The sequence below is a fragment of the Anguilla rostrata genome, chromosome 4 (assembly GCF_018555375.3).
Source record: "Anguilla rostrata isolate EN2019 chromosome 4, ASM1855537v3, whole genome shotgun sequence".
Taxonomy (NCBI): domain Eukaryota; kingdom Metazoa; phylum Chordata; class Actinopteri; order Anguilliformes; family Anguillidae; genus Anguilla; species Anguilla rostrata.
The window spans coordinates 18,155,225-18,181,248 of NC_057936.1; the positions used below are offsets into that span (position 1 = coordinate 18,155,225).

The window sequence follows — 26,024 nt, forward strand, 5'->3', positions numbered from 1 at the left end:
TGAAGAGTGACTGACCCTCAACCGTAGTGTTTTTTCCCCAAAGATGGTATTTCTAGATATAGCCTAATTTTTCCGCTGTGTTAACACATTGCTACGGTTGCCGGTCAGGCACTCTTCACCGTAAGAAGAAATGTTATGATTTTTCCGATATTACTTGTGTCGAAAGTGCTGGGACAGAAACAACGATGGATTTACTCAAGTGTCCAAAATGTAAACAAGTCAGGCAGTTTGATGACATCAATGTCATCAAGCTAACGTTATTAATAAACAAGTTAAGTCGTTATTTCGTTGGCGATTAATAAGTCATGTAATGTTACAATATATTGAACGTCACATTCATGCTTCTGGTTTAACGTTACCTACACACTGCTTAAGTTAATATTTAAAAAATGCACTTACCGACGAGATGAAGTGATAACGCAGTTTGTAGCGAGGTTAGTTAGCCTACTAAATAAGAAATGGTGGCTTGCTAGGTAACGTTAGCTTGTGATAGTTGGAAGCGTCAAGTGTTGAATGCAGAGACTGTAAAAATGTTGAATGTCACTCTACGCACAATGAGGGTAAAGGACACTGATCTCAGACCTGCTGTTTTCCTACTGCGTTCACGTTTTAACCAACAGATGCTGGTGAGCTTTTCAACCGAGCCGCCCCACTGTCACTGTAGTTTAAAAAACATCTTAAAAATACATTAAAAATATATATATATATTTCCCCGATGCTTAGGCCTGTCGGGGGGTTAACTTAGGCCCAGCGGGCCGCCGGGCTTGCAAAACACTGGCAGAAACCCTGGGGATGGTTAAAATATTAAAATATTCAAGAATAAATGCTTGCTCGTCAGCATTTATACTACTATATGTGACCTTGTACATCAAACAAGATACTTGTAGGCTACTAGCAATTTAATTTAGCTAAGCTTTAATTTAACCTTTGAGAGATAGCTAATTTACTGATGTTAAATAAACGTCAGTAGAATTTAGCTTGCTAGCTTGCTCTAGCCTTTTGATAATTTTGGAGCAAGGCGACTGGCTAACGTAGCTAAAACAACTGCAGTCACTTTGAATTTAATGTTGTTATCAATGCATGTGCTAACTGATGAGCTAACTGACCTGTTGCCTAAATGCACTTTCTTTTCAGATGTAGCTGCTCACTACACCGCTGCCTAAAGACTAGGAAAAAAAGGCAAAGCCTGTCAGGGAAAGTACATCACAACAAACCGTATTTCATTAAAGATTAGCATAAATTAATACAAAAAATAACAAACCTGAAGAAATAAGGCAAACATATTGTTCCTGCTTTCATGCATTGGGTGCAGCCAACATTTGTTCTTCTGTGTTCTTTTAGTAATTTACTCATTCGCATGATGTGCAAATGCACGGAATCACAATGCCACACTCAAGCTCCTCGTGCATTTATCCAATCAGCCTCATTAAAAGGCAGATAAAGCGGATAGCCCTTCTTCAATTAATGAGAAATGTTTCTGAGCAGACAGCCTCACCCTCCAGGACCAGTAATTCATACAGTGGCATGTGTGTGTGTGTACTGGACTCCTTGTCTGCCTTTTGGCCTGCGACCCAGGACACACTCTTTGTTTTGTTGAGTCCTAGCCAGCTGGTCTTCGCCAGCTCCTCCTGGCATGGGCTCTCCCACGCTGCACTGTCAAAGCGTCTGTGAACTCCAGTGTTTTTCTTGGCATATGGCGTACCTGGACTGCCGACGCTCTCTTCAGACCCAACAAAGAAAGGATTTCTTCCTGTAGATAAAACCCGATGCTGCACAGGGTCCCTGTGACGAATGCAACTCTTTTATTTTGACATGCGATTCACAAATGAAAATCACACCGGACAGTTACTGCAGGGGTTAACACTGAAATATCATTTTTTGTTATATTTCAGTGACTTTATCTGAAAATTAATACATTCATAAATTCAGTAATAGGAAGTATATGAGATTGGGAGTAACATACGTTATATCATTATGTTACATCCCAATATAAATTTCAGTTTTCAAACAGCAAAAACTTATTTTAGATAAATATCAAGCATGTGAATTCCATAACAATCACTTGAAGCATTACACGAATCCCTCCTAAATATTACAGTTACTTTATATCACATTTCAAAGCAACGTGCCCCTTCGACAGCCTTATTTTCTACGGACTACAGTCTTAGAGGTTGAAGTTTAAATATTATGCTAAATAAAGTATACTTTCTTGACTAAAACTAGGTTAGTGACTGCATAAGTTCACTGTACACTTTATGTATTTATGTGTGAAGATTGGATATCTGGTCATGTGTCACAATTAAAGTCAGGAATAGTTTTGACTCCTAGTTTCCCATTGCGGACAAAGTACTCTGGCATGTTTGGGTGCAAGCTGTGTTGAATATATTTCTTAAAATGCCATTATGGAGATATTAAGTAGAAGGTTACTATCTAAAGATATTTCATTTTTAACGTTCTGCTATAGTGTCAATACTCTGACTATATGCATTTGAAAATGAAAACTATAAAAAAATAGTAGGTGTACAAGGTTTTGTGAAATGAAATAAATCCAAAATTTGGAAGCACCCATGATAAATATGGGCCTTTCAAGTTTTATTTTCTCAGATTTTCGAAATGAAAAACAAGTCATTCATTTGACACAGCTGTCCATTATCCAGTCGGAGGTACAAAGGCATCCAAAGTTAATTACTTAGGTCTCCAAACATCTGTCCTCAGAAGGATTACAAAGGATGAGATGCAAATGTGTAATTAATGCAGAAAGGGACAGTCAAGCTGGGTACACTGGGTTGCATTGTCACTCGGGGAAAACAGAGACACCATTGTTGCATGGGAGCACATTACATTAACTGTCACAGAATGATCCTGGCACTGAGGAGCAGGGGACTGCGTTTTATATTAGACCACAACTCACACTGAAGCCTTCACTATTCAAATGCTGTAAAATACGGTAGCTGTTTTATTATTAACCATCAGTAAATATTTCAGAAGGGGATGAAGCTTAGAGCACAAACCGAAATGAAGGCTTAAAATCATATGCTATATGCATTTAATACATTACTATAATTTATTTGCTTAGCAGACCTCTTGTATTTACATCAAAACTACATAGCCTACATTTCAAATATAACATACTCCATTGACCTGCCGAGTGGTTAGCACATTTTGTCTGAAATGAAACCACCGATAGTACAGTCCCATTTGTTAATGCACAACAGTGTTGGAAAGCACTGTCATGATATTGCTAGATCAAGAAAAGTGCAGTGAACAATTTCAAGTATATAAATAATAAAATTAATTTAGAGCTGTATTTGGCAATATTTCAAAAATTTGTGAACTGTTTACAGGGGAGTCTGACGTACTTCCTGACTGTTAACATATATTGATTCTGAAATGCGTACAAGGCCTCACTGAAATGTTTTATTTATTTTTCAAAGCACACAGAAACTAGAAGGCATTGAAGCATCATGGTTCATACGAGTCCTAACAAAATACCTATGCCTAGTGTACCCAACAACAAATGCCAGTAATTTTGCCAAAAGTCAACAGTTCAATAGGAATTAACATTATTTTTGATTTAGTTAATGGCATAGCTACAGTTGCTACCAAACATTATGGTATTTCAGTAGACAACCACACTAAATGCAACAGTTCAAATAGCCCCTTGCACTTTCACAGTTTTCACCAGTGTTTTCATACTTTTAAAATACCTAACCAATAAAAATAATAAATTTTTTCCAATCCAATACAAGTTCACAATAAAATCTCAAAACATTCCAACTTAATTTATGCAGGGCGTTCCTTGAGTAACAATAATGCTAATAAAATCAAATTAACAGAAACCACAATTGTAGTTGCAGAAATATGTTACAATTAACACCACAACACCCAGCCAAGATGCATTTATTATCTTTCAGTCAATAATATTAAATATATGTGCAAAAAAACATAACATAAAAAAACGTAATTCTTCATCAACTAATAACAAAATTTCTGTAACACAGATGGTACATACTAATTTTCAGCTCAATGTGCATTAGAGAAAACATAGGCTACCCCTCAAAATCTCCATTAACATGTCTGTGACACAATTACCATAGTATGATGCAAGATACACAAATAGTGCCACCCCTTGAATCTGCACATACACTGCTGCAGTCATGAGCTAGGCTCCCGGACCACTTCACTTCACTTCACTTCACCAATGCCTTCACTGAATCTACTGCAATTTACCACAATAACCCCAATTACTGCTTTTATCATGTTACCCAAAGTCTGATTACATCAAACAAATGGTTTCCAGTTTCTAAACATGGACAGGCATAAAAGGACTTTTAGGAAACTTGATGGAATTGCCTGCTCTCTCTGTTTTCCAGAATTCTCCAAGTTGTCAGGTGACAACCCAGCCAACTGTGTGTACTTTATACATATTGTCCACTCACTGTTCTCTCAAAACCATGGAACAGGGATTAAAAAGTCCAATATCGCAGACAGAAGCGCTGAGACTGATTTACTTCTTTATAAATTTCAAACGCTTTCATATCTATCTTATAGGGTGGTCGCCAGAACTGCACACATCACTATCAGTCTCAATGTGGTCTGATTGTGCACCACTGATAAAATGTTCTTTGATTTATTCTTAATATATGTTTTTTTTTCATACCTCAGGATCCTGTTATCCTTCTATTTCTGGTAGAGCGCAACACTTAGTTCCTTATAGGCTTTATCCATTACGGTCTCAAGTCCTTATCAGATTGAACATTTAACTAATTTTGCTCCTTCCATAAAATAATTGGGTCTTAAATTTTACAGAGCTTACCATTTAGCTTCATTCAATCATTTGCCAGGTATGAGCTTACTTCTGGATTCTGATTTGTCTTTACTAGTCAAAGAAAGCAGGAACTGGTAAGCCAATGTAAAGGTCCCTTAGTGAGTAGTTTTTGTTCCAATGACTCCATCCATCCCTCCAATATCTATACCTACTTATTCCTGTTCAGGGTCACAGGGGTTCTGGAGCCTGTCCCAGCGTGCTTTGGGTGAGAGGCAGGAATACATTCTGGACAGGTCGTCAATCTATCGCAGGGCTGTTCTAATGACTATTTTACCCTATTTATAATTTGTGGAATATCCACAATATGTACTGTGATGCAGCCACAGGTCACACGGTGAACAGAATAAAATGACCTCAAAGATAATTCACTTAACACTTTTTTATTTATCCAGGAGCATAAGGCCAAGAGGAATCCTTCATAAAACAAGAAAAGACAAAATGGGCAGCCAAATACCTTCACAGGCCAAGGCAGGACAAAAATCCACACCAAACAAAACCTTATAAACCCGCAGCAGCCGTGCAGAAGCCTTCCTTTAAGCCTGGCAGTAAGGACTTTCATTACACCGAATGAGCAGCTGCCGTGGAATAGATTATGGCCAGCTTGCTAATGTTAGTCTACTTTTCATGGTCATGGATCATAATAGAGTTGATGTGGTTGCTCACCAATAAGACAGAAGATGTTAGGGAATGATACCTCTGGCTATGGAGTTGGATCATTTGTCCACTCTGTAACCGCATAAGGACAGCTCTCCAGCCCTTTTCGGTTTATTTTGCCAAAATACTGTACCTGTACTTTACTTTAGTGTAACCCAGTTGGGAAAAAGGGTTTGGTTTAATAAAAAGTTATTAATTTGGTTCAGATATACGATGTTAAATTTGCAATGTTAAACTGTCGAAATGTTTTTTGAAATATGTCTTTTTCATTATTTTGACATACTTATTATAAGTCTTTTATTTTGACACACCTTTTGTAAACGAATGGCCAATCCGTAGTAAGGGTCAGGGGTGATGATACAGAAGGGATGGCACATGCGATGGGGAGAGAAGAAAGGAAAGTTCGTGGATTGTAACAAAAGGAAAGTTTAAAAAACGTAACACGTCTTCTGTGAGTAATGTCTTATAATTTACAAGGTTAACGACATATTAATCTAAGGTGTAAGTCATAGGAGTGAGACTGGTTAATGTAACGTAAACTTCGGCAAGAACTTACTGCTGTTCATTTGTCGGTTCCACTGTTAGTATAACAAGCTAGCTAACTAAGCTAACTTGAATGTGTATCTTAGTACGGATAATTAGCGACGTTAGCTAAATCAGCAAACATCAGCTAAGCCCCGGAAAAGAAAACGCACAGTGAACAGATTAACCAGATAGCGGTTTCAGCTACCGGCAACGCTCAGACTTCCTCTGGCTACGCTGGAGACTCGCGCTGGAACGGGCCAAGGATCGTCTTCCTCTTCGCTGCCATTCTCCTGAACTGTGAGTCAGTGCATTTTTTGTCTTTGTCTCGCAAGAGTGTAACTGACGCTTTTTGGATATTTTCAAATCAGGCCTGCAACGGGGGGTTTTGAGTACTCTTTTTTTTTATGTTGTAGCGTGCCGGTTGTAGGTAACATGTAATTGAGCTCGTAAGTGAATACTTGTTATTGTGATTGGATTTGATAACTCGAGTGTTAAAGTCATTTGGACTAAAGAAAGGGTGTTGAATGTGAATTAATTTGTGTTGAGCTACAGATATAACATGCCTTTAAGTGCACTATTCACAAACAAGTGTTTGTGATACATAATACTGTATTGAGACATTTTATTTTATTTGAACAATAAGTAAATATTTCAATTACTTGTCTTCTTGTTTGTCTAATTACTAAGTTAATTATTCATAAGTTAAAGGTTAAAGGGTACTCAGTTCATGGAAATAAGCCTACTAGGAAACTCAAACTAATATAAAAGTGAGTGACATTAGGGTAAACGATCCTAGGGCCCTGCCCTCAACAGCTATGGGGGTTAATGGGGCTATATTAGGAAACAGTGATTCAATAAAATATTCTGACATTATAATAAAATAGCAATAATAGCTAGTAGGGATGCACTGCTATTTCGGCCAATGATCAGTATCAGCCAATAAAACTAACAATTTGCACAATCGACCATCGATGGTCAGCTCTGATAATGTCCTGTCAATTAAAAGGAAAAAAGTTTATTGTTTAGGCATACTTGTAATCCAGGAGTTGGTTTTCATTTGCCTGTCAAATACAAAATAATTGCTCTTAGTTTTCCATATTCAGTGCTTCCCCTATTGTACAGGCTTGGTGGGCTTCCAGGTGAACAAAATCCTTTTTTTTTTTTATTCTAAAAATAACACCAAATATTTATTCACTTGAAAATCAACTATCATTTGCCTGTGGGAGCCTCTGTGGGGCGCTGTTCTGAAACATGAGTCAACTTCTGTGTTGTTACCTGGGAGACTTGACATGATGAGAACACCACTGCAGTCAATCCCTTTCTGTTACTGCCGAGCAACAGCACAAGCATATGCGGGTACTGTTAGCGTGGAGTGGAGTGGGTCGGTGACCTGCTTGCTTTCTTTACCTTATCAAAGTGGGATGCAGCATTAGGTGACCCAAAATAAAATGAATCCTTTTAATGGTTAAGCCAGATTAACGTGAATGTGTAATGAAGAATAATTGATGAATCTCTGCGACCAATCAAAATAAAAATGTCAGCCTGCTTTATATAGGTGTTTATGATTATTCTTATTTAATTCGATTGGCAGTGTCTGCTTCTGCCGTACCAAGTGAACAACCAACATGGTTAGCTTCCTAATGGCTCAAAGATGTGGATTTGCAAGAATAAACACAGTGTCAACAGTGTACTCTAAATGATGGCATTAAATAATTTAGATAAGTTATTATTCTGGCTTAAATTTAAACAAAACATCTAGCTATAACCTTCAGATATTCAACAATGAGTGAACCTAGGCATAAGTATTAAAGGGTAGAATATTGACCATAGCCTGGATGAATTAAGACAATGAAAAGCTTTACAAATCAAGCAACTGCTTTCAAGCAAAAGCTACTCAAGGGAAATTGTTACCTCAAAAAAGAAAGTTTTAAATTAGATGAAGTATGCATTATGAAAACACAGGCGATTCAACACGTCCTTCCTGCAAGGATAGAAAGAATACACAAAGGCATGTCCGAAGTGATATAAAAGTTTACGGTGAACTGACTGCCAAGGATTCTTTTCCCTCACTACAAGCTTTGTTAGTCACCACCTGATGCTTTACTGCTGAAATAAAGATCATCTGATTTGACCAAGAGTCATTACTAGAAAGTGGTGCAAAGAATATGTCACATTTAAATATAACTATCCACATAATCTAAAGGTCCAGGAAACTGAAATCTGTGAATTCTTTGCTTATTTGTTGTTTTAATACTTTTTGGCATTCACAAACGACCGATAAAGATTTAAAAATGGTTATTGCAAAAAGATAAAAATAAATTAAAAATGTATAACAATTAGTGCCAAAATTTGCTTTCTTTCCCCTTTGGCCAAATTCCAGGTTTTCAGTGGGCGGGGTTAACTGTGAAAAGTCCAGTGAAACCTTTCGTACATGTAATATGTAAATGACGGTCTTGCCACTTTTCTGTGGGTAAGGCAAGCTAAGTTGAAAATGCCTAAGCATTGTCCCTTCTCTGGATGCTCAGAAAGCAATATGCTTTTTTCTTTTCACAAAAAAGAAGGGACCTACCAGAAAATGGGTTTTATTTTCGGGGCCCACAGGCACTGAAATATTACGATAACCCATACAGTTAGTATTTGCAGTGATCATTTGCTAGTGTACAATAACTCAGTGTTACAACGTTATTACACATTGAATGATCTTCAGGTTTAACTATACAATGATAAAGCCTAGGTTATATTGCTTTCTTTCGTTTTGTCTGGTAGTGTAAGGTTACTGTTCTAACCGAGCTAGCAATGAGGAATGGTTTATATATGACGTGGCTTACAGATATGAATGTTAATGAGCACAGGATACACGCCCACCCTGTCCTTGTCTGCTGAACAGGTCATAATAATCTAACAGTGTTTATTAAAATCGAATGGTCATAACTGGGTTAAACACCTGAATCAATCTATTGTCACTTCTGGGGAATGTAACCACAATTTCAATCCAGTTGCCTGGACAATGAACTAAAAAAATGTGTTTAATTACTAATACTACTGTTTTCAGTCTTTTTTCTTGAATATTACGAAGAAAATCCTTTAAAACTGCACTCAACCATAAGAAAAAAAGAGTGAACACATTCACAGTGCAATGTAGCAAAGGCTATGGACGCAATATCACCAAAGACATGATGTGTCTCTTCTTAGTTGATTCTTAGTGTAACCTTATGGAGTATAGAATAACAGGAACTCAACTCACACATCTAGACTGAATCTATCATTTCAGTACCAATCACTAAAATATTATTCATATCCTGACGCACATTTAAGCTATATTATTGCATTAAATGTATATGCTTTATATGCAATTAGGCTATTAAATATTGTTCTACGACAAACCCGTTTTGATAACTGATAGCCCTATATTTAAACAGCCATGCAGAAATCTGCTCCACACTTCCCTTTCTTTGCACATTTTTTTTTGTCATTCAAGCAATCAGGCATCCAGAGCTCATTTAGATTTGCTCAATCATGCATATTCAAAATGTACGAGACAGAAATATGCGAGTTGGCAAGCAATGAAGGATTTTTGTTTACTGAAATATAGAGAAAAGCCCTGCCTTTTAAAATGTAAAAATTACTTTTAATACAGAAGTCAATATGCTTTATTCAAAAGCCTGAAGTGAAGTAACAAATTGAAGTAACAAAGTAACAAATTTTGTCAGCTTTTCTGTAAAGCTCTTCGGTGAAGTGTGTTTTACAGTGTAGCATGTTGCTAATAACTCACTGTTTGCATGCTTGTCACTCCACTAGGAGTCTGTGCAGTGGGTTTTATCAGTACGCAAAATACAAACATACCTTTGGAACATTCAGACACTGGCACTGGAGCGATAAAAAACTTCTTGGTCCTTCGTTCTTTTAATAACTAGACACATACGGCGGAACAGAATAAGGCCAGCATTGCGAAACCTCCACAGATGGTGCATAAAGGTCAAGGGCAATTTACAAGGACATATCATATTATGGTGGGCTATGTTACCTTCCTGAGTCAACTCACATTGATGCCATATACATTTTTTTAAATTGGTAATAAAAATATGTGGTCTGTGGTTCCCCAAAAATAATCCTATATTCCAAATATCCTTTTCCAGATATCCAGTTTTAAATGGCAGCGAAAACTACAACAACCCTAGAGTTAACCTGGTTTACTTTTCACAGAATGTGGTAGGGCCTAAATCTGAAAGGGTTTCTATGCCAGATTTGATCAGTACAAAGAGGATTTTTTTCTTGTAAAACTCACAAAATGATGTCTGCTGTGTAGCTGCTATAATAAAACGTTGGATAATCATTTGACAGGCTATTGCACTAAATAAAAAGACTTAAATTCTAATTCCTACGACGTGAGTAAATGATCTGCTATTCCTGTTCACAGGTCAATGGACATACTGTAGCACACCAGTCCCTTTGAAAAGTGAAAGTATGTTAGTAGTGATGCATGTGTCAAAGAGGTTAGGCCTTTCTGGTGCACTAAAACAGGTCAGCTAAAAGGACTCTACTTGCTTTGGATGGGATTAAAGGTGAGTGCTGCTACAAGTTTAATAGTATAAGAATAAACTATGGGCCATAGAGTGGGAGAAATACACTCTGGAAGTTTATACCAAGCTTCATAATGTAGCATCAGCCTAATTATTTTGCAGGACAGAATGAGGTCACCTTTTACCTTTTTGTGGTTAAACACATTCATAGCACATATATCAAATTCTGCTCTGGCCACTTCATGGTGGATTTGACCAGCCCTGAGCTTGAAAGCCTACATTATTTAATTTTCTGATGACACTATTTTATGTTATTGCTAGACCCCAGAGAAAATGTTATTTTGCATGTATTTCAGTGTCATCACGGGGATAAGAGGGCCTGTAATTTAAGCCATACGTCATCGAGTTAATTGCAGAAATGATCTCAGTTAATCACTCAATTAACATTTCATCAGGTACATCAGAAAAATAATGGCACAATGTTTATGTGCATTGACACTTATCACATCAAGCTCAGTGTTCTGTCTTAGATAATGCAATAATTTAAAATGTCTACCAAGAATACACAGGACGTAGGAACTGTTGATTTAAACAGAACAATCTCTACAGTGTTACAAAAACAGTGTAAATATTGTAAAGATTAAGCTAGCTGTTTAAGTAAAGGAAAGAGTCTACTGCTCTAAATTGTGCACAAAAATGTATTCACTGTCAGTTAGCTTACGTTTTCTTTCATGGATTGACGTTGATGTGTGAGAACCTGCCCATAAGAGGATACACTTCTTTCTGAATCAACACAATTTGTAACAACTGACAAACGTTTGGCCTTCTGTGTTAAACTGGGGAATATATTTTTCAGCTGTATCCCAGAACTGACCCAAAGAACCATGGGTATTTTCCCAACAGCAAACTTGTCCAGCCGTCATGAATTTATGAGAGGGGTGACTAAACCATGTTTTGTTTTCCAATTCTTTGGGGGTGTAAGATGTTACTTCACTGAACATTTTAACAGATTTACAATTTACTGTTCTGTCTGTTGTAACAATGTTAATATGCATTAATTATCAATTGCTCAAGCTTATTGCAGGTTTTCTATATTCTGCTTTCCTCACTCTTCCCATGTTCCACAATGTTCAAGAACCAAGCTGTTAATGTCTGCTAACAATGCCTTAAAGGGACAGTTCAGTCAAAAATGAAATTAGGGTATGTTTCCATTTATCCACAGTAGTGTCTGTCCATCCAGATAGTTTTGCTGAAGGGTGACAAGTTTTCTAGATATAGGTTGCAACCAAATTTCCTCAGAGGTCCATCTTCATGTGGCCTCATATAGGCTACATTCAAAATTAAACAGCAAAATCTCTCTCCAAATTACTAGTTACTCACGATCATCAACAGGGATTCATTTGTAAATACTAATCTGGGTAAGTGGAAATATACCTATATATTTTCATTTTTGGGTGAACTGCCCCTTTAAGCTCATTTAATGTACCAGAACAGTGAGTCGTGTTTATCTCCAAACCCTGAATAAAATCCAGTGTAACCAAGTTCCCTATCTAAAATTGCAAGGCCCAAGAGGCAGTCTTATTTTAAGACTGCAAATGTTTCTCTCAGATGTTCCGTCTTATTTTCCTGTTTGGACAATGCTTTACCACATACTTACAAAAAATGCGCACTATTTTGGATAATCCACTTTTTAGGCTTCATTTAGGTCTCTCAAAGATCTCTTTTCCCTTGTACGTTTTGACAGAAGTTGCAAAGAACCCATTCTTGTGTCTGCCTCGGTTGTTTTTTTTTTTGTGTTTTTGTGGCTTTAAGCTGTGGTCTGGTCTGTTCTGGCTGTAATCTTTGTTACCATCATGTGGTCTAAAGGCAAGTTACAAGATGTGGGAAATAAATTTCATCTGTCAGGATGCAATGTACCAGTAGGATATTGTTTTTCCTCTGTCATTAGTCTTGATGTCGTATATGTGTCCATGTTTAATTTGTCCATACTGATCCGTAACTGTGTCACTTTATTGGTTTGCACTGATGAACTCCTCATAATTAGTTCCTGAGTGTATAATTAATCATGCCTGTACTGATTGCTGAATGATTACTGAACAGAAGAGTGCCTACTGGAACACCTTGTGGGTAACTACTGAAATTCAGGTTGACAACCCAGATGGCCACATGCTCATATTTTCTCTGGGCTCTTATTGTTGCTAATGGCAAATAAATGTTCAAACAATAAAGTAATTTTTCAAAAAAGTAAAACTTTGCACATTTTGTAATTACACTTGCAGTTATTGAAGTGTTGTATTCTAGTCTAATACAAAATCAAACAATTGTGTCTTGCGCAAAATTGCTGATATGCAGTGCTTAAGTTAATAAACAGGCCATTATATTACATGTAACTGTGGAGATAATGGATGCTTTTCAGAAGCATAGTAATTGTAGTGGTATCAGGCCTTTCTCATTATCAAAAAATAAATTAAATAAATTATACATTTTATAAGCCTTGGGAGTATTGCAATGTTGGAAGTTTTCATCTGCTGTAACTGTTGCTTGCATAACAAAGATGAATGAAGCCATGCATATGTGTTTTTTTTTTTTTTTTTAAACCTACGGTATTAAAATATTCTCTTATTAGCTTTTGTCAACAACTACTGTCTAACATTTCATTTCTGTGGTTGAGTTGAACATGTTATATTTAATTAGCCTACATGGCCAGATGTGATAATCTAATCTAAGCACGCAGTAACGGAGAATGCAACTGAGAAAAGTAAACCGCAGGCACTCACAGACTGTGATTGGCTACTGTACAGTGAGGCAGGAAATTCTCTGCTGACTGAAACACTAACTCCTAAAGTGACACTATGGGCAGTGTCCCCTCATGGGACTGCCAACCACAGTTGCCATTGTCAAGATTCGATTAGGGACTGAACAGAAAACTAGTACTTTTGGAGGAAATGCCACACAAGATCATTGTCATACAAAATTGAATGCACTGTGTCCTGTTTGGAACACCATACTGAAGGAAGGACATCACACAACCATGGTTCTAGATGTCAAAACATATTTGCAAAAAGAGACATACACTCAAACCTGTTCCCTCGTTTTAATATCTTTATGAACTATTTGCATATGGTTTGCTTATTTTACATCTTTACTTGCATGGGATAATTGAACAGGAATACACCAACAAGTTCAAAATGCAAGGAATATGTGGACAATATCCAGGAACCACGGTGGTTATCACTGGTATAGACTTTAGGCATCAAAATGATGAGCTTAGATGTGCTGCATGGCCAGTTCCCATCACTAATCAGGTTCCTTGCTGACTGTCAACCATCAGTGCTTAACTACCGGTAATAACTTTATCAACACGCGATTAAGGTGGTGCAACTGAGATAACTGTTCGATAAGTGACTTGACAAAAAGGCCATAATTATAACACAGATGAAGTCACTTTTGAAAATTGACACCATGTTACATATCACTGTTTCATCCAGAGCTTTGTATTGACATCATTGGTTGTATCAGCCAATGAATCCCATTTGCTCATGCACAGTACAAGATCGCTCCACAAACATGATGCCAAGGTTAAAATGTAATCTTGTTTTCAATAACATACCCCACAGGAAGTCTTTACACTACAGTGATGTAAACAATTGCTAGAATATGGAGGGGTAGTTTTATGTTGTCTTCTTTTATAAGAATCATATTTTCCTTTAAGTTCCCCTGTTAACTGTGCCTTAAATATTCTGATATACAATTCGGTTTTTTGCCAATTTTAGGAATGTTGGAGTCTATTCTGTTCATTTTAAAACATTTTTCAACATTTGTACTTTGTGTAAATGAGTCACTCATGTAACTACAGATTTGATTCTGTTCGTTTTCTCAAGGTTCAACAAACAAGAACAGCCTTCATTCTACTGGGGCAGATTTTTCAAAAAGTTAAAGAAATGGTAATGTGGTCTTACATCTCAAAAGAGGAAGCTTGGCGAACTCTCATTCAGACTTGTAGAATACTTTCCTTTCATGGGGCAAAGAATGAAAAAGATTGCTGACATAATACTCTATTAAGCTGAAATTGGAAGCAAAATGAGAAAACGTGCAGTGGCTCGTCTCATTCACAGGCCTGTTTCTGAGCAAAAAGCCAGGTCCTCACACAGCACTATGCTACCTCCAAACACTCAGCCGACGTGCTCAGCCGACTGTTGGCAGGCAGCCAGCTGGATGCCAAAAAGGGCTTTTCCTCCTCTGTTGCTCCCCCTCATTCAGATGCTAACTCTTACACAATTCTATTTATAGCCGCTGGCAAAAAACCAACCGCAACTCAACTGCATAACCACGGTGCAAAAAAATATATAATAATAATGGAGGAGAAAAAATAGCGTACATGCACCCAATGATTCCGCTTCCGATATTACTGGTGTGTGCCAAACAATTTCAAGGAGGGAGGGAATCTGAGGTCATTCAGCACAGGGAGCTGGAGGAAGGCTCGCTCGCTCTCTCGCTCACTAGCTCTCCTGCGCAATGAAAAACGGCAAGGCAGAATTCACACCGCACGCCACATCCTTGGAGTCAATGGATTCCAGGATTTAGAAGCTGCGCACACAATTATTTAAATGGGTAGTATTTATAGTTTTGATTCCAGTTAGCTCTTAAGACTGGAAATCATCACATTTCTGATGATCTTATCGTGCAGTACAAGTAATGTTAAAACACAGGGAAATGCTGGCTCAGTTATTTGGAAGATATAGTACCGTTTGAAACAGAACAATAGCACTTAATGCTAAAGTCTGAAATGCAAATACAGGTAGGCCTATATGACAAATTTAGTCAAAAACTTCTAATTAAAGCACAATGTATTGTCTTATTTAATAAGCATACAAGTGCTAAAACTTTTTCACTAAAACATTTCTTATTTATACTGATTCATTTCAAATAAAGGGTGCAAAAAAAGCAAATTTATTATATATTGATTAGAGGCATATGGTTTTGTCAATAATTTAAAACAAACTTACTTTCTTTATTTGTACAACTGAGAAAACTTGCTCTTGCCCATATCAGAGCACAGTGACGTTTGACAGCTGGGTCCTGAGACAGAAGAGGTCACTAGACAGGCCACAAAATCAAGCTTAACACTCCCTACCGCCTCCCATCTGGAGTGGGAAGAAAAGAAAAATCAACCAGCATCTGTTGCATCTCCATCTGAAAGCAAAATCCAGCCAAAGGAAAGCTAGATGGATAAAGCCCTAGACCAGACAGGGGGAGGGCGGCAGGCCACCAACAACAAAAGCAATATTCAGCAGATGAGAATAATCAGCAGTATTGACCTTGGATTGGTCTCCATGTATTATGCAGTAATACTTCGTAACACTGATTTCAATCTGAGCAGGGTGGATGAATTTATTATTATTATATATGAACTGAATTATATGCAACACGCAGGCCCAAATTCAGAAAGTTATGTAAACTACTCACACTATAAATATCAGTCTATATTTTCAACGACAACCACAATGAATGGATCCAAATAGACAGGCAAGGACTGAAGGGGACTGCCTATGGGAGCCATTTTCAGCAGGCAAACACAAAGTAATTAAGGAGTACTTGAGCTCCCAATGCATTATGTCCTATATTATTGATGTCCTATGGTGTTTTGAGTCCCTCAAAGTACTCTGGACTGATGTTTTTACAGAACATGGTTTTCATTTGTTATGAATGGATGACCTCCAACATATCAGCTGGAAGGACTCAGAGAAAAATAACTGGCCAAGTGTTTGGGTGGAGAAAAGCCAAGAGAAAAGAGAAATTATTCCATTTGAGGAATGTTTTTTTATTTTTTCTCACTGTCAACCGTTCATGCTCAATAAATAAACTAGTGGCTATGCTTCTGACCTAGCTTGAATGTTGTGGTTATTATGATACATGTTACTGCTACAGAAATGACCAGTACTCAGCCACAACATAGAGGAACAAGAAGAGAAAGAAGAGAGAGACATTGTAATTGTGCCATTATTTTCAATAATATCTCAGAGTTTGGGGGCTGTGTAGAAGGGACATGACCACATGTAAAACTACCTGTGTCACCTCACTACCTTAAGAAACATATATGCATATATGCATACGCACGCTTCAATGATAACCTGTTGTTTCATGACAGGCAATGCAACAGAAATGTTTAAAAGCAGATCAGCTGGATATTCAACAAGGATTGCAGTGAATCAAACTCAGAGCTGCTTGGAGTTAGCTACCTCCAAAACCATGAAAGCCACCAACAGTGCAACATCCTCTACCCTATTCGCATCTGATGCTGCTGGTAAAAAAAAAATTTTAAAGTTAAAAAAGGCATTTTTTGTGTCAGAGACAATCTTCACCTATGTCCCCCTTTCAACTTGCTTAATCCACAAATTAACACATTTAAAGCTAAAGGAAAACTTAAATCTTGACATTTTCATGTTATATAAGAGGTGCACATCTATCAACTATGTGACACAGTGGTGTGTGAATTCTATTGATGTGCAAATGAGTTCAAGATGTCACACATAAACAAAAATGCATGGCCATGGTTTCCAAGCTGCACACTGTACTTCTCTAACGACGATTTGGCTACTTATCATGTTGGAAAGCGGTGGCAATAATATTTATAGGATGAGGCCATTTGTATGAGGCCGAGAAGTATGATCAACAACTAAGATGATTTTGTCGTTTAAGATGCCTTGCCATGTTTGGCACAAGCCGGCGAATGCTATCTTTAATTTGCCTGGCACAGTGAGTGTGGCATGCTAGTGTTGCTACATTATGTACATACTCTACCGAACAGAAAGACATGTCTACCTAACCTGTCTAGCCATACATCTAACGTTACCTCTTGCAGCTCATTTTACAGTAATTTTTTGTTGCCATTAATTTCCATATTTTGAAACCCCCCTTTCTTATGATGTGCAAAAGTCAAGTTGTCCAAAACTGCCTGATGGTTAGCTGAACATATGGCAAAAAAGTTGTTAATATTGCTTTTGGATAATGCCATGGCTGTCAGTACCCCAAAAATGTGTATCACTGCAAATTCATGGTTTTTGTCAACCTTAACTTCAAGTGAAATTTGTAAATCACTTGCAAAAATACATTTTAGGGACTGCTGGGTGGTTCATTTGGCTAGTATTATTACACTCAATATATCCATTTATCCTGCATTACTGTAAAGTGCATTCCGCAAGGCACACTACACCTTTTGAGATGTCCCATTCAAGATTCAGTGGTCCTTTATTGTCTTGGACAATCCCTTTCTGAAATATACACTCATTTGTAATGAATGCCTGTATACCTTCTGAGATAGCTGTGTGTACAACCACACATGCCGTTTATACCATTGTGGCTTGTTCGAGTTGATTCTGTTTGTTCTGCAGTTCTTTTATCCAGTAGAGGGCAGCAATAAAAGATTACATACTGAGTACAGAAAAAAGGTGGTGTTTTCTTGAAATATGGGGTGTATGATTACATACAGTACAGGGCCAAAAGTATGCGGACACCCGACATCCATCTCATCCAAAATTATGGGCATTAATATGGAATTTGTCCACCCTTTACTGCTATTACAACTTTCACTCTTCTGGGAAGGCTTTATAATAGATGTTGGAGCATTGCTGCATTTATTTGCTTCCATTCAGCCAGAAGAGCCTTAGTTTAGTCGGGCACTGATTGGGTGATTATGCCTGGCTCGCAGTTGGCTTTCCAATTGATCCCAAAGTTGTTGGATGGGGTTGAGGTCAAGGCTCTGTACAGGCCAGTCAAGCTCTTGCACACTGATCTCCACAAAACCATTTCCAAATGGACCTCGCTCTGTGCCTGCAGGCATTGTCATGCTAAAACAGGAAAGGGCCTCAATGTTTGCCTTCACTGGAACTAAGGGGCATAGCCCAAACCATGAAAAACAACCCCAGACCAAGTGGTGTCGAGATACTTTTGGTCATGTACTGTACTTAGATGTGTGTACCAAAGCGTGTTATAATGCTTTTGCATTGTAAATGGTACAAGTGTCTTGCTTGTGTCTTGCTTTACTTAAGCCATTTTCCAAGTCTCTGTGATCTCACATCCAGGGTTAGATGTTAAATAGAAAACAACATAAACACTACATAAATAGGTGAGGATTAGCCAAATTTGGCATCTTTACACTAAGAAAACAGAACAGACAGAAGAATCTTTTTTTCTATTTAAGGCTATTTGTATATTAATTTTAATAGTAGAAAAGCAAATGTACCTACCACCCGCAAAGCACTGCAATTCTGCTTACACCATGTTTTGTGTGTTTTCCTCAGCAGGCTCTTTCTCTATGGTCCAATGCTTCATCATCAATTCAAATGTTTCGTTTTTGACAAAAGAATGCTGATAACTGAAATGTGCAACTACAGCACTGTTGTTTGTCCTGCTTTATTTACTTCCCAGTGCAGAGGTTAAAATAGCAACCTATTTTCCAATATTGGCCAACCTCATAACCGATGCATCCCCATTTGAGAGATCTCTGTAAATCTCCATGATTTCCTCTTCAATACTAGTATATTTATTTAAAATCTGTCTTGTTGGGAGTCACAACCTTCTTGAAACCTTTCTTCCTTTCAAAGCGATTTAAGACTCATTGAGACATTGCAGTTTGATGCATGTCATGTGGTTCTGTGATCTTGTCATAATCAATTTACATGTCTGAAAGAACTTTATAGGCTAAATGTTAAATGACAATAGTCAGCCTGCAATTCAAAGACACATGCTGGCTATTGACCATTCTTCAGAACGTCCATAGACTAAGCTTTGATGTATTTTAACAGTGAACATGGACAAGGTGTATATTATTTTTATATGTGGATTATATTCAGTTAATATATCACTAACTGTCTATGCGGTGTGTTGACACCTATTAAAAATCATAGACATTCCCACCATTACAATTTCGGTCCTTATTTGTTAAACTTTTCTTTTTATATTTCTACACTATTTTCCCCCATAAAGAATCGGACTGTGAACAGTTAGTTAAACATTAATTATCAACCCAATGCCATCAGTGTACCAACATGAAGGTATTATTAAACTCCTATTCATTTAGAAAGATAATCTACACAGCATAGGACTTAGGCTAATACTTCAGTTGGCAAGATTTATACTCCAGGGGCTGCTGGGTGTCTTATCTTGTTATGCCACTGTTCTAGTGCATGCATAGATCCCACGGTTTGGTATAAAATCCAGACCATGTCAGTGCTGAATGTGAACAGCAGTCCTGCAATGTGATGCACAGTTGGCTTAGACATAAACTCCAGCATCTAGGCATATGAAATGTGCTTCATACACTTTTTTTTTCCTGTGTGCACAATAGATGTAATGGATCACTATAAAGAAAAATATCATATTTATCAAATTATCATATGAGTAATTCCATTACAAAATCAGGGAATGTTGTGTAGTTATTTAGCCTATACATACCTGAAGGGTATCTACACAAATGTTGGGATATTTCTTTGGCTCTGCCATCTGCCAAATCTAGCTCTGGCAAAAATTAGCCTACATTTAGCATGTAGCCTATATATATTTACATTCCTTGCATTCCATACTGCTTCGGCAAAAAATGTATCTGAGCAGTGAGGTCATGATTGTCAACCTAACGGAGTTTGTATCAACAATAATAAAAATAACATTTGACCATGTGAATGGCATGATGGTAGCAACATGTCAATCAGATATAACTGTTGTGTTTGGCTTGCTATGCCAGTAGTCAAACTTGAAATAACAAATATTTCCTTTAAACTGATCATTGTTTATCTGGTTTTCTTTAATTAGTTTGACCAACAAGCATGCCAGTTGGTTTAGTAATCCACAGTTGACTAATCTCAGAGCTCTCACTTTGTCATCTCGTGCCATAGCAATTTTCTTCTAATCACGTAGGGGAACAGCCTGATTCACTCACATAACACAAGCAAGCAAGGTATTGAGGTGTTTTATGAAGATATTAAATTACGAACAGCTGAAAAGCTGTGTAGATCTGAGGCAGGTTTAAGATGCTATAAAACAACAGAACAAAGTAGAGTTGGCTGTTTTCAGCAAGTTACAACTCTTGAAATCGGATTATACGATTTCACTACGAAATTCATCAAAAATCTCACCCATCTTCCAAACCATCCCCCCCCCACCCACCCAAACTCAGTGTGTTAGTGTTATTACGTCATTTGCAAGTTGAGAAATTATAATAAAAGTTTAAGGAGAGGGGCCTACTTATTTTACTTGAGTTAGTGGGAAGCACACATGATGTATCACACTTTTCGCATTCACTTTTCATTTCTTGCTCCCGCATGTGGTGCATCAATCGCGCAGTCGTTCAGAGCTTTTATAGAATTCGGTTCAGCAAAGAGAATGCTTTCATTATACAGAAGACTACCACAAAACAAGCCTTGAAAATACATTTGCTCCAAGTAGCAGCTCTATGCATATCGTTCCTGTAAAAAAATATATTTCTCTTTATTCTATGCGGTTCCAGGAAGGGACTGGAAAATCCAGATAACTAGACCAAGTGTTACTGAATTCCTCCCGAGGATTCCATGTCCTCACGTGCTTGTGTCCCAGTTCTCTTCTGTAAGACATCCAACTGGGGACTGCCTTATTAAAATGACACAGTAGGAACTTTAGTGCACACAGAAATTGTTCTCTTTTCAAATAATCATAGTTGTTGAGTAAAATGCGAAGTAAAATTAGAGAAGTTCAGAAGTCACAAAGTTCACCCCAGATAAGTGCTACTCTTTTGAGCTACATTTAACAATGAACACTGTTCCTGCCAAGCTTTTGATGGTACAAAATCATGGCATGCATTTATTTTGTACACAAAAACACATATAATATGACTGTATCCATAGCACCAAGATTTCTGCATGGATCAAGTACGAAACAAGCATAGGCCTAGTTCATCTATTCTTTCCAGATCACCATCAACAATGGCAAATAAGCCAATCTTCCTCTTCTGTCTGCTTATAACTTATTTAGCACTTGCATCTCATTGCCAATTTGCCTTTTATTTTCCACAACTTTATTATTGACTTGTTGTTATGGAATTGTTTTCTTGGCTCAATGCTGCTCAGACACAGTGCACCACATTTACTAATGATTACATTTCTAGTACATTTATAAGTGGAATCAATAAATTTCCACAGGTGATACATATGAACATATCAATTTTACAGCATTCATTCACAGTAATACATGCAAATATTACTTTTATATATTGTGCTGGTAGCTTGCACGCAGCAGTCTCAGGTTGCAGACACTACTGGAAATAGGTCCAACCAAAAATAAGACCAAATGTAATACACATACAAACTCTGGAAACATAATACTGATGTACAAGCTGCTTTTTTTTAACTTGAAGTGTATTTTCTTGCTTGAGACCACAAACCCCCGAGAACCCCAATGCCAGCCACTGTAAGGCTGGCAGATCCTCAGAAACCTCTGTAAATACCTAAGAAATCCTTCACCACATACATAAATTGTCCGGGAATATATATCAAAAACATACACTAAAACTGAAATATTATTTTAAACACCAGGAAGTGAACTATCCCTTTAACATATCAGTTAGAGAAAAAAATACACACTGTCTTTTTAAATTTCTGTTCTTGCTGAAGGCAAACCATCCCCCATCTCCCCAGTCCCCCCACTCTCTCGCTCTCGCTCTCTCTCTCTCACACACACACACATTCTCGTGAAAGCATAGGGCCAAAATGCATAAGAAAAACATAGCCTACATCTATAATACAACAGATACTGCACACACTTTGCCCTTTCTGAGTTCCAGGTTGGGGGGTAAGGTTTAACAGTAACGATATCAGCCCACAAGCAATCACAGCCTCCAACCTCACTCTAAACTTGAGAATTCACCACAATAGCACATAGAGCACACCGTTAAGATTCATTGTTGCTCCTGACCCAGATGACCTATGACTAGAGGTCTATTACAACAGTGCGTCCAATCCAATCCCTCCCTCACTGACAACAGCTGCAGAAACACACCCTGCCATTTACGCAAGCATGGATTCATAGTCAGAGATGATCAACAACCAGAGCTGCAGCCCCTGCCGTGCAGTCAGAGGCAATTCGGGGACAAACGAAAGGAGAGCTGCACAGGCATGAATGAAAGCCAATCACTGAGTAGGCTATGCTCTAAAAATCCTTCTTTATTAATTTATTTACTTATTAATTCATAAATGACCATGCTGAAATGATTATATTTGCCCTTCCTGAAATGTATTTCCATTGCTTCTGAATGATCAGGATGAAGAATGAGTCTTTTCCCTTTTTTACTATCCATACACTCAAACTGGGAAGAACAAAATGTACTCGGATAGAGCATCATACAATAAATTCTGCAATTCAAAGAATTTTATGGAATTCTCACAAGAATGCATAACCATTTACAGTTCTAAATTCAATGCCCACAATACTGACAAGGTCAGCTCCACATCTGATCTGATTCACAGAAAGAAAATGCATGCCTTACCTATTCTGACTTAATAAAGGCTCCAACAAAATATGAACCCTGCCATTCAGCAAGTAACCTATATGCAGCCATGTAACTGATTAAACATTTATGTAAACAATGTGCCACAAGCAGAGGGAAATGTGTTATCAAAACTCTATATTAGTAAATGCGCTAAGCTGAATATTACCTCTTGCCATTCCTTTCTAAAATAAAGGCAAATTTCCACATGGTGAAAAGTAACATTTTTACCTTATGTCCCAAATTTACCAGATGGAAAGGCTGTACAATACAAGAGTGTCTGCTTTAGTTGCAGTATAAACATGTTTCCTTGTTAACTGTTTTCAGCTAGTCAGTCCGCTTTTAACAATAGATGCCTATTACGTAGCACAAATACCAGATATAGCCCAAATCTGGACGCTTAAAATGTACTATTATATTTTGCTTATGTAATAACATTTCAAGCAGAAACTAAATTGGAGTTTTGGTGTGCATCTATTGTCAGGATCATGATAATGGTGCCACTCAACAATGTTACCAATATATCCATAAAGAATGGATGAAGTCTTGCATACGCTTTCTTTACATGTTAGCTTCGGTATTATTTATACAGGTTCAGTATGCCAAAGTTAGTCATTTGTGTAGTAGAAACACTGAATTTATTAGGCTACATTATTAGACAATAGACAATATGGCTTACAATATGTGGTATGCGAACGATATTGTTTTTACATTCAAATTTTAAAGAATATTATTCATTATTCAAATCACGTTCACGAGGCACTTCGAATATTGAATCATCTATCAAACGAAGACAAACAAAGCACATTTTCACCGTTCATCGTTTTAAACATGTATACTGGGTAGGCATATAGCCTACTACAGGCAGGCAGGCAGGCAGGCGTATTTCTGTTGATGCTGTCAAACTCGTATATACAGAGCAAAAAAAACTCTTTTAAACTGAATGTTTATTTTTCGCTTTTGGGGGGAAAATAAAATAAAAGACAGAAGCATCGTTACGCCTGTGATGCATTAGTGTAGGCTAACTGTGTGGTTCGGTTTCCAAACACTTTATCTAGTTTAAACGTTAGTCTGTGCACTACATTTTACTTGGATTTGGCGAAAAATGAACTGAGAGGCGTTTGTTTAGAAGCGATGAAAATGAGCACAAAAGCTTCGATTTTTCACCCTCTGTCCCCAAAATACCCCTCCCCCAAGATGGGCAAAACAAGGGAACTGCTCAACAAAGCAGCCGTGCAGGACGCATAGTGAAATAATTATTTATAGTGAAAATAAACATGATTATGACGACAGTTTATTAATGGAATAACCACGCATACAATAATTGGTCTTTGTGATTCCAATAACATAGCATATTTCACACATATTTCGCAAGGGCAACAAAACAGACAGTTTAAGTACCAGTTAAAATAATTATTTCTGTACACATGGCGATCTAAACGCTCAAAATAATGAAATGCTATGGCACCAATACCTACAAATAATTATTTCGCGACAACTGCATAGATCCCATTATTATCAACAGAAACAATATCACCATCAGCATTCCAAACGGCATCACCATATCGTGCTTCATTATGCTGGAATGAAACCTATCTGCTAAATTACGGAGTACTGCTCTGCTGCACGTGGCGATCCAAATGTGTGTAATAAAGCAAAAAGAAATATTCAAATAGGATTTGTTATGCATAGTATTATTTAGTTTTGTATTACTGTCCCCAATAACAAATACGGGTAAAACCGCAAAACACGTATTTCTTATTTATATTTCATTTGGAAGACAGTCATACTTCCCAGCAGTGTGCCAGAATTACAAGCTTCAACACTGACGTGAACCTTCCATCGTTCAGCAAAAGCAAAGTCATTACAAAACATACGAAACGATCGTTCGTTAAAAAATAAATAAAACTGGTCGGGTTCTCAAAATATACCCATCTTTAAAATATGTTCTGATGCTAATAGTAAAAATGCACATATCAAAGCACTTTAAAGTGTTACACATAAATGTATTATTATTATTATTATTATTATTATTATTATTATTATTATTATTATTATTATTATTATTACGAGGCTTCTAATATTTCGCAGCAGCAATAGTACATAGTAATAATAAAACCAATAAATGCCGGTATACTGTGAATTGTACCACTGGCACCAAAAGAAGGTAAATGAAGTATAGAGATACATATCATACAGCTACAACGTAACAAATAATAGTAAAACAACACTCATTAGGTTATGTGTGGTTACAACTAATAAAATGTTAGTCATTAAATGACTCTATAGCTAAAAATTCACTTTTTTAAAAATGTATGCCACTTATGACAGCAATCAAGTGTCTCTTGTTATTCATAAAACCAGTTTCCAAGTCCGTTTTGAGTTTTTTGTATTTCCTTGATATAATGCGCAAAAAATAATGCAGACGATAAATTCATAAACATGGGCTTACCTGCATAAAAAGTTCCCCAAAGAAGTGCAAAACTCAGCCAGGATGCAACCATATTCCTTTAATTACAGAGAAACACCAGATTTTCTCCTTTTCAATCGCTTTTCCTTTTCGTACATTTAAGAAGATGAACGGCACACCACAACGAGCCAAAGTGACCCACGGCCTCCGATGTCCACCGCACCGAGAGTTTGCGTTGCTTTTGTGTGTATAGCCCCCCAATGCAACGAAATTGCACGGGTGGAAAAAAAACTTTAAAATATAAAAAAATCCATTGGGATAGAATCAATTCCAGAATTTTGAATCGGTACAACAAAAATGAGCGCCTACAACATTGCCCGTTTTTCCCTCCTTGCCGGTCGTGCCCGTTAACCTTTTTCACTCTTAAACACTGAATGGCCAGAGAGTGGTCTGAAATTGACATGCAAGAAACTGAACTGAGTCCAAAATGGCTTCTGAGAGGAGAGTAAGCACAGCCAGTAGGGAAACCCGGATGTTTAAATACAAAGAGAGGAATGCAATCAAAGAGGCAAGGGT

General features: G+C 37.3%; 1 protein-coding gene across 2 annotated transcripts in view; it reads right to left on the reverse strand.

Annotated features, from left to right (window-relative positions):
* LOC135252700 (activin receptor type-2B-like) overlaps positions 1 to 25,947 on the reverse strand; it is a 50,615-nt gene extending 24,668 nt beyond the window's left edge. For both annotated transcript variants that reach the window (XR_010329460.1, XM_064331082.1), the window contains exon 1: positions 25,491 to 25,947. Coding sequence is in view for 1 of the 2 variants with exons in the window: in XM_064331082.1 (XP_064187152.1) it covers positions 25,491 to 25,542 (52 nt within the window). In the remaining variant the exon portion in view is untranslated. The remainder of the gene's footprint in view (positions 1 to 25,490) is intronic.
* Between the last annotated feature and the right edge of the window lie 77 nt (positions 25,948 to 26,024).